The sequence below is a fragment of the Eutrigla gurnardus genome (assembly GCF_963514095.1).
Source record: "Eutrigla gurnardus genome assembly, chromosome: 5".
NCBI classification, from domain to species: Eukaryota; Metazoa; Chordata; class Actinopteri; order Perciformes; family Triglidae; genus Eutrigla; species Eutrigla gurnardus.
Genome location: NC_139919.1, coordinates 20,060,910 through 20,071,309, shown reverse-complemented (window position 1 = coordinate 20,071,309; position 10,400 = coordinate 20,060,910). Strand labels below are relative to the sequence as shown.

General features: G+C 41.3%; 1 protein-coding gene across 1 annotated transcript; it reads left to right on the top strand.

Annotated features, from left to right (window-relative positions):
- Nucleotides 1-3,879: 3,879 nt before the first annotated feature.
- On the top strand, nucleotides 3,880-9,174 carry pmt (phosphoethanolamine methyltransferase). Its single transcript, XM_084009624.1, has 12 exons — nucleotides 3,880-4,003; nucleotides 5,099-5,270; nucleotides 5,373-5,528; nucleotides 5,771-5,907; nucleotides 6,080-6,231; nucleotides 6,382-6,570; nucleotides 6,898-6,987; nucleotides 7,068-7,157; nucleotides 7,266-7,388; nucleotides 7,588-7,719; nucleotides 8,801-8,917; nucleotides 9,018-9,174. Exons 1-12 carry the CDS (start codon nucleotides 3,994-3,996, stop codon nucleotides 9,126-9,128), a joined length of 1,479 nt encoding a protein of 492 aa, XP_083865750.1. The 5' UTR covers nucleotides 3,880-3,993; the 3' UTR covers nucleotides 9,129-9,174.
- Nucleotides 9,175-10,400: the final 1,226 nt, after the last annotated feature.

Sequence of the window (10,400 nt, the reverse complement as noted above, 5' to 3'; positions counted from 1 at the left end):
TCATGCAAGAAATGCAAAGCCTGCACACAAATGGAGCTCCAAATGAAGGAAGTCTTGAATCTCATCAATTGATGAGTCATTTCATTATTTTATTTTTAGGTTAATACACCCTGAGAGCAAAGAATGAGATGTGGTTCACAAAACAAGAAAAAGAAAAGGAATGATTCTAAGTGCACCTCCATTATTCCCTATCTACAGACCCAAATTGGACACGTTGAGTACACAGTCTTTTTTTTGGGTGTTATGTAAGCTTTGATGATTTTTTCTCTGCTAAGATGAACATTATGATGTAATGAGCATCCTACTTTGCAGTTTGTTTGAAATCCATCCCAAATGTCAGTTTTGCTCTCTTTTGTTGTGAAACTGTGATGTTCTCTAAAAGAGGTTGCAAGAAAATAATGGCCGTGTCTCAATTTGCTTCTCCATTAACTTTGCTGCTAAAGTTCTGCAGCACATGAACTTAACTTTCTTGTGCTATACAAGGGTTTTTGTATGCTTTTCCTGCCATCTAGTGGACAAGAATGAATGTTCTTTGGATTGACATTCTCTTGTAGCATTACAAATACCAAGTAAGAATGGGTATTTCATATATTGTAATATATATATATATATATATACAAATTGAATGCAAGGCTTTCTATTGATACTTTTTTTTATTGTGGTAATATTTTGAGATAACATTTTGGGGATTTTCTCATTTATTTTACAAGAATATGTGATATTTCAAACCAATGATGTGTGATTATTTTCTGGATGAATCCCGCCCCAAACGTCCAATTTAAATTTGAGATTCCAAAACAAATTCTTATACCCCTTGAATAACAAAAACCTATCCACAAACAACACATTTGTATTTTAGAACTTAATTTTCGTCCTTTACTTATATGTTTAAGAGGCCCCATCATATTGTGATTTGTGTACATTTTGCTGTTTCTTCATTTATTGCTGTGATGCAGGTTTTGTATTCGTGTTGCCTTGATCAAAGTCCTCGTTCTTCTGTTGTGGAATGAGGTTTATCAGAGATCAGCGAGTCGTCAAAATACCCACACCGGCTTCCACGAGCCCTTCTTCATTCACACTCCAACCTCCTGTTTGAAATCTGGATGCATGTGGACATGATGTATTTTAAGAGTCTTTCACAACAGCGTGTCAATATTATCACTGTGAATAATCATTTACAGGCTCTTCACTGTGGAGGGAGATTCTGTTTCCTCCTCCAGCTCAGTTTGTTCAAACAAGGTTGGATTGTTAGGGGCAGGTGGCATCTTGCATGGGGGGGTCTACCGTCAGTGTGTGACGGGTTAAATGTATGTAGTGTCACTAGGAAAGGGCTTTATTAATGCAGGTCTATTGAGGCCAATTTCCACTCTTCAATGGCATTTTAGTTTTAGTTTTCAGAGCATTTGTTACACAACTATATGAAATGAATGGAGAACGATGGGAATGGTTTAATTTTTAATTTAAGTGTCTGATGTGAAGCAGTGCCTTCCTAGAATCTCAAGTGTTCATTTCTGTGGTTCAGTGCAACAACGGGTTGTGCTGTTTTTTTTTGTGTTTTTTTTCTGAAACAATATATAACAGCTCATTATTATGATAATGTAATTTGTTCTTTAACCAGGCTATCTTGTCATTTAGTTTTTAGTTTTTCTGAAGGATATCGTTTTTATTTGGTTTCAGTTAACTAACAATATTGAACTGGTTATTTTCATTATTTGTTTTCTATAATTACACCACATCAGGCTCATAAAATGTTCTGAGTCTTCAGACAAGAACTATTTCAGATCTTGAATTTACCAGTGTTTTTATTATCCTATGTAAATGAGCTGCCCTGGGTCTAAATCCTGCCTTATTTTATGAATATTGTTTAGTTTTTTTCCTCAATATTTCAATGGGTGTTTCTAATTGTAAGTACACAAGATTCCATGACTGCTGCTCAGTGGACCATAAGGTGGGATGTGTTTGTCTTTTCCAGGGTTGCAGATTAACTCCCTCAATATGTTTTAGTTATATTTTCTTGTTTCTTTGCTGCCTCAGTCATACACTGGACTCTGATTCAGTTCCGTACAGGGATAACACAGTGAGTATAATTACACATAAACACTAAACGTACTGATGTTATCATGAACCATGTGTGTTATCATGTGTGACCAACTGTAAGTCATAGCATTTCATTGTGACACCTGCCTTTAGTCCGATATGTATATCTGCATTCGCATTACTATCCCTTCTAACACATGCTTATTAACAGATGACTATATAAGCATGTAGGCCTACAGGGACCTTCTGAGCCACTATCTCTACCTAATGGCCTCAGAAATCCCTTCAACCTGTTGACCACATCCAGCTCAGTCTGGCTGCTGTGAACTTTGGATGTGGTTACGTTGGAACTGTGCAGAGTCGAACACAAACAATAAATCACACACATGCACAAAATGACACACACAGATTGCGTAATTCATCAGTACTAGAACTCCTTGTCTTCTCTTTTCGAAAAAAAATAGCATTTCTGTTCTTCCATTAATATTATCAATACAATTAGTTATTTATATTTGTAGTCTATTTTTGTTTAATTGCAGAGTTTGACTAATGGGTTGTGTGGGTCAAATTGGGTGAATGTCTTGTGTAACATTTCTAAATATCACTCTCAAAAATTAACAAAACGGAGCACCTTTAAACTATCATAGGTCACTCTCACACTTGTAGTTCAGGTCAAAAAAAAAAAAGCAACACTATTGCATCATGTCCACTCTCTCTCAATACCAGAATCAAACCACACCTTCTTTGGAAGTGGACCAAGACGGTCCTTTTCAGGCACTCAGTACAGATGTTTAGTCCATCCGTTCACTACAGAAGTGAGGATTAAGATTTAAGAGTTGCACTACTAATATATAAAAGTTACTTACTCTCACTGCAGAGAACTGGCTGATGATCTGTGTGATCTACTAAAATATGATAAATGAGCTCGGACTGAGAGATCTTTTGCGTGTGCACCAACGATTCCCTTCCAAGGAGCCCTCTGCCAAACTCCTGAAACCCCTGTAGTCCTCCACATAAGAATCCTTAACCTTAATGCAAGTTTTACACCAAACATCACTGAAAACGTCAAGACTTTAGACCCTTAGCAGCTTGTTTTGTTTAACTGTGGGTCAACAGCAATTTTGTTTAATTATTATATTTCTTGCACATTCATAATTTTCATTCCATACATTTCCATTTGTTAGACTAAATAACAGTCAAATTTTAAATATAAGGTGAATTTCTGCATAACTAACAAGTTTGTACAGATGAAAACCAACAAGTCTGTTTCAGTTACCTTAGAAATGTGTTGACTCGAACACAATATATTTATATTCCAAATTGTATGTAAATCTAATAATATAAATGTTATTGTTTTAGAACATTTGAAGGACACTGTTTTCCAGGGGGGCGTACCTGTCTAACCTGTAGTTTCTACCATTTATTTCAGATCCCGGTCGCTGAGCAACCATCGCTCTCCACTGCAGCGCTGAGCTGAGGCAATGTTGCGCAATGCAATGTTGCATGCCACGGGACAATTCCTGTTCCTGAGTCAGCACAACCGAGGCGCGCTGAACCGGCAGCCGGTGCTCAGCGGAACCTGCCGCTGGGACTCGCACCGCCTCACCACCCCCTAAACCAAGCACGACGGCGCCGACTGTATCTGACGGGCACGCCGTGGTTTTACGGAGGTGAGGAACCAGCAGGGAATCGTGTTAACCTAACTGCTTTAGCCCACAGACCCTCGTGCGCATATCATTACGCACGTGCCCCCCTCCCCTCCGCTGCCCTCGCGATGAGCGCATCCCAATGGTCAGTTCGCCTCCCGGTGACGATCTCGCCTCCACGCGCCCTCATATTTAAAGCGCAGCCACGCACTCTGTCAGAGAGACTATAACAACCCTCCTAATCACCCGCCAATCACCAGACTACATTAGTGTCGTTTTTACAATAAGTTCCCATCAACGACAGACCACCATGGATAAAGGTACAGTGTGTAAGCGGAGTGGATCCACATTACCGGTATGAGTGATGCGTGTCTTTGAGCCTCGTGCAGCTGATGTTTGGACGTTGTTGCGTGCACATTGTTCCCAAAGTTGGTGGAAGTAATCCAGCCGGTGTACGGCTGTCTAACGTCTCCTCCCTGCGCGCCTCGAATATGAGCAGCTCCCCGTGTAACAGGTGGGGAAGACTTTAACTTTAGCTCATCATCTTTAAGTGGAAGTCTGGAGGTGAGTGTCCACACGGCATGGTTCATGGATGTCTGTGGAAGTAAAGCAACAGATGTGAGTTTAGGAGTAGAAAATCTGTGTTTTAAGGCTGGTCCTTTTGTTGAATGTTAAAATCCTAATTGCTTTTAATATGAGTGTCATAGATTATTGTCTACTGATTGCATCATTTCCTGAAGCATTGCATCTGCTGGTGCATATGACAAACCAGTGACTTTCTCTGCTTTCTAGTAGATACATGACTTTAAATCAGATATTTGTAGCCTCTTTGGACATTTCTTTCTTTCTTTTATCACATTTATGTGAGTTATTATTCTTTTTGACAAAGCATGTAAAACCTGTTGTGTCATGAGTTAAATAAAATACTGCGTGCCCTAAAGAAATACCGCATGTAGATCACCTGATGGAAAGTGAAATATGAAACTGCTGAATTCTGGGGAAATCTGCACAGCATGTTGGGTTTAAGGTTGCTGTAACCCGACTAATGGTTAATCTGTGTTTGACATTTTTACAGGGACGTTTGTCAATACATAACTTTTGATCTAAAATTCCTTAGTTCTGTATTGAATAAACGTAACATTAGTTTCTTCTAAAAAAAAATGACATGAAAAGATAAACATTGAATACTTTGTTTTCTGTACTACGTGATAGATGATTCATAGACGGGCGTCCTTGAACTCTGACACATTTTCAAGAGTTACAAGTCATAATCTTATTTAACTAACCAAGCGGTACGAGAGTTGTATACGATTGTTCTTCTCGATCATCCTCCTGTAATAATAAATACTGTTTTTGTTTTATTTGTCCAATCCTTGTATCTTTTTTCCTAATCTTCTCCCCTGTGTGCTTCACAGCTCGTAGCAACATGACAGAGTTTTGGAAGGAGCACTCCCGGGCTGCCACCGTGGAGGAGATGATGCTGGACTCTCAGGCCAGGGAGCTGACCCAGCAGGAGCTGCCAGAGATCCTGTCCATGCTGCCCTGCCTGGCTGGATCCAGAGTTCTGGAACTGGGCGCTGGCATCGGGTGAGCGTACGGCTGCATTAGACGGTCTGTGGTCGTGGATCCGTACACAAATCTGCACTTCATGAAACACAGCTCGACAGTTATACTGACGTGTCTCTGCAGTCGTTACACCAGCCACCTGCTGACCAAGGCCGGCCACGTGACTGCTGTGGACTTCATGGAAAGCTTTGTTGAGAAGAACAGGCAGGACAATGGTCACCATAGCAACGCTACCTTCATCCAGGCTGACGTCACAAAGCTGGATTTCCCCCCAAACAGGTGTGTGTTAAGATCTCTGTTGTTTAGAAACACTTTGTATCTTCAATTGTTAGCCATGCGGTGCGAGGGATGGAAGTACCGGCCTGATGGTCAGTCCACCGCTCTGGTCCCGACCGGAAACCTCAACATAGTGGAGGGATAATATATTGCTTAATGAGGCACATTAGCCATTCAGAATACCAAAGACAGTTCTTACATATTAAGTTAATTTGAGGATTGTATCCATTCATTGTTCCCCGCAGCATTGACTTCGTCTTCTCCAACTGGCTGCTGATGTACCTGAGCAACGAGGAACTGAAGTGCTTTATGCAGAAGATGCTGGGCTGGCTGCGGCCCGGTGGCTTTCTGTTCTTCAGAGAGTCCTGCAACCACCGGTCAGGTACTGAGCTGACAATAACACATCCATATCTCTCTATCATTAACAATGATTTAAACATTGACGGGGACTGAATCTGAAGAAATGGGAACAATTTCAACAGCGGCCTGTATCTTTTTCTTAATAAATTTGATAAGGAGAAGGATTCGTTTTAACTTGTAACCTTGTTACCAAGGTGACTCCAAGAGGGACTTCAACCCCACCTGCTACCGCACTGAGGCACAATACAGCCAAATGGTATCATCACAACAAGTGGAGGGGCCAGAGGGGGGCCAAATGTTTGGTTTCGACACTGTGTTGAAAAAGAAAGTCCAGGCCTATGTTCAGGTAGTCATTTAAGTCTTTGAGTAAAACTAGGTATGAAATGGAAGGACAAAGAAGTGTGTGATGTAGGCGTGAGGACGTGTGGTTAACCCTCTCCTTTCTCCTCTCCGCTACCTGACCCCTCGCCATCCTGTCCCTCCTTTTTTTTCCCAGATGAAAAACAATCCCAATCAGATCTGCTGGCTTCTGGAGAAGGTTCCCCGCTCCTCATGCGCCCAGAACGGATTCAGCACCTTCCAGCAGTTCCTGGACAACCAGCAGTACACTAACCGCGGCATCCTGCGCTACGAGAAGATGTTCGGGGCGGGCTACGTCAGCACAGGTGGGCCCAGCACCACCAAGGTGAGGAATACAGTCTGGACACGAGTGACGTGGATTTCCACTCAGACCCACCACTTAAGTCTAGATGGAAATATCTTACCAGCTTAAAGTGTTTTATTCAACATCAGTATAGACATATTTCCATGGCTAATGACTAAGCAATGTAAGATATGACTCATAGGATGTGTGCCATGAATGAAACTATAGCATAAAACCCATCACGCCTTCATAACTTTGTATTAAAATCCTTATTCCCAAAACAATGGAGCTACTGAACGTTTACAGACAGAAGTATGTAGTATTATCTCTTGGACTTTGATTAAAAAAAAACTGTTTTTGTGCTGATAGGAGTTTGTGGACCTGCTGAACCTGAAGCCTGGACAAAAGGTCCTAGATGTTGGCTGTGGCATTGGGGGAGGAGATTTCTACATGGCAAAGGTATTTGGCCGAGCTGGGGTGATAGTAACGATGATGATAGAGGGATTTTACGTCATGGAGATGATTATGTTGCTTGTCAGACCTTTGGAGTAGAGGTGCTCGGCCTGGACCTTTCAGACAACATGGTGGACATCGCTATGGAGAGGGCGATCGCAGAGGAGTTGCCATCAGTATGTCTAAATGTTCCCTCATCTTTTTGGGTTCAAATTCAAATACCACATATTAGTTTGATCAATGTTGTCTTTTTATAGTGAGTAATGGCATGCACTCTACTTCAGGTCCAGTTTGAGGTGGCTGATGCCACTAAGAGGTCGTTCCCAGAAGGTTCCTTTGATGTGATCTACAGCAGAGACACAATCCTGCACATAGAAGACAAACTGGCCCTCTTCAAACGCTTCCATGTGAGCATTTTCATTGATTGCCAAATCAAGTTTGAATGTGTAGCTGGGAGAGGAAATCTAGCAACTCTTGCAAAATGCATGCAAATACCCTGAAATCCAACAATTTTATATCATATATATATTTCTTTTGGAAACAATTGACTTCTGTGTTAATTTACCGCCTTATTGTTTTTTTCAATCCTGTGTTCTTTGTGTCCAGTCATGGTTAAAACCAGGTGGCAAGTTGCTTATCAGTGATTACTGCGGCGGGGAGAAGCCCTGGACACCGGTGTTCGAGGCCTACGTCAAACAGAGAGGCTATGTCCTCTACACACCCGCACAGTACGGCAAGGTAAATATAGACTCCAGCCTAATTATGTAATCATTTGTGAAAGGACTGCACTCCCCTATGGGGAGTTCAACTCTTTGGACCTCTTTACATGTGAAGAGGTACACAATGTATTGCTGAGCCCTGCAGTGTCTGTTCACACACCGTACCATCCAGTATACAAACGAAGTGATATCTCCCGCCAATATGAACTTATCTACATCAGCATTGTCAATATGTTGACCGATAAGTAAATGCCAAAGATATGTTCAGCAGAATAGAGAAGCAGTGTCATGACAGACAGACAGACAGACAGACAGACAGACAGACAGACAGACAGACAGACAGACAGACAGACAGACAGACAGACAGACAGACAGTTAGTTTTATTTGTCATTGTATAGCGAGATACAACGAAACTCCGTTTGGGATATAAGACTCTAAAAGACACATATAAAAAAAATAATAATAATAAAATACATACATTAATTTATAAGAAGTCCTAGAATAAGTTGGATGAGGTGAGGTGTGCAGGGTAGATGTGGCAGCATGAGTTTTGCACCTGTCCTTGTGCGGGGTCATGATGGGGGATTACACAGTTTGTCCACCAGATGGCGCTGACATGTACATTTAAAAAAAGTAAAATGTCCTGCCCCTCTTCCCTCATAGTAAATGAGCTATTAAAAAAATAAAAAAAATGTTTTTTTTCTATAAATAAAAAAACAATATAACAAGTATGACCCTTTAACTGTTTGGTCTGTGTATATAAAACAAGGTTAAGATTTTCTGTTAGATTAAAGGTTGTGTACTTTTTAAGGAGCCTGTTTCACCAAGCCCCTACACAAACCTGTCATATTTAGATGTGCTGCTGTACACCAGACAGACGTGTTAAAGGTTTGCTTCTTCACTGTTAGAAGGTGAAGTGAAGGCTTTGTGAAACAATCAGAGGTATTTGGTAATACCTTAAAAGTCAAGGTTTTCTGTACAAACAGCCCCAAATACCTAAATGGTGTGACTGTGCACCTTGTGGATGTGTTGCTGTTGATGTATAATGTATTACTATTGTATCAGCATTACTTCACCCCTCCTGTCTCCTGTCCTAAAGTTTCTCCAGGAAGCTGGTTTCTGCAATGTTAAGTCACAAGACCGGACAGCCCAGTTCATCCAGGTGATAAAGTCGGAGCTGCAGAGAGCAGAGGACATAAAGGATGAGTTCATTCAGGTGAGCATGCCAAACCGCTGTATCGAATGAAACCAACTGAACTGTAAGTCTTCTGTAAGTTCTTTAGATGGCTCTTCATACGTACCTATCTCCCTTGCAGGAATTCTCTGAAGAGGACTATTTTGCGATAGTAAGTGGATGGAGACAAAAACTGGAACGTTCCAACAGTGGAGACCAACGATGGGGACTCTTTTATGCAACAAGGGATTGAGTGAAAAAAAGAATAATAAAAGAAAAAGGGGGATGTTTCTGTCTTTATTTCCTTATTGTTAGGTTTGTCATTGATTAATTGCTTGTTTTAAAAAGGTGTTAAACTTAACATTCAGAGTATTAATAAAGCAACAACTATTTGCTACATATGCATTGGAGTAATGTAAACCTAAGCAGAAAATGAAGTCGCTCTCCCTCTGTGTGTGTTGTTACCCGAGCATCTCCGTTCTGTGTTCAGTCCCATAGTGGCTAGCAAGCTCATGGCTGCTCTGCGTTCACCCGTCAGTTTTATCACAGAGGTGTAGCATCGACCCTCCAGTTCCCTCTCAGGTTAACACTATTGGCTCTGCCAGCATTTTTGCCATTGTTAGCACTGTTAGCACCGTTAGCTGTGGGCTTCCAGCTCAGCCGTCTCCATGTTGAGCTGTTGAGAGGCAATAGAGAGGCCTCCTGTCTTGTATATAGCACCTTTTAAAGGTATAGTGTGTAGGGTTTGATGTTCATCTCGCAGTGAGGTTGCCGATTGTACCCAATTCAAACTTATCTATCTATCTACACTTTTTTATTGCTCATTAAAACATGAGAATGAGAGTTTTGTCACATTGTTTAAACGGAGAGAGAGAAAAAAAGATCGGAATACGGAGACAAACTATTTTATAACAAATTCCAGTACTTATTTCTCCTCTGGAGCATTTCTTTAAATATACAACACCCTAAGTTCATCACCTTTAAAGGAAAAAGAAAAGAAAATGAACTGGTTTTGTGCGTTTGCATGAATATTCCTTGAACTCTATAATGTGCTTGCAGAGTCAAAATGGTTCAGAACTTGTTTGACTCCTGCCACACATGGGCACAGGCGATGTTTGGCTTCCTGCCTCAATCTGGTAGCTCCACCCCCTGCTAATTAGTTGAACGGCAGCACACTGGTCAGGCTAGCTTCTCGGCATTCCATAAAACCAACAGAGGAGATGCAAAACGTTCTAATATGTGACCTTAAAAGCACTTAAATGCACCCATATTTAATTAAATACCAGCAGAACTTACCACATGGCTGCTGTTCATCAAATGTTTTGCAGGTTATTCAAATATACAGGTGTTTAAAGCACAGGTGATTAAACAATTGCAGCGTATCCAGCACGCCTTATCTTCAATCTACCCAAATTCTCCCATGTGACCCCCCTCCTCCGTGACCTCCACTGGCTCCCTGTTGCAGCATGCATCCAATTCAAGACGATGGCACTGGCCTTCAGGGCCATCAATGGAACGGCACCTG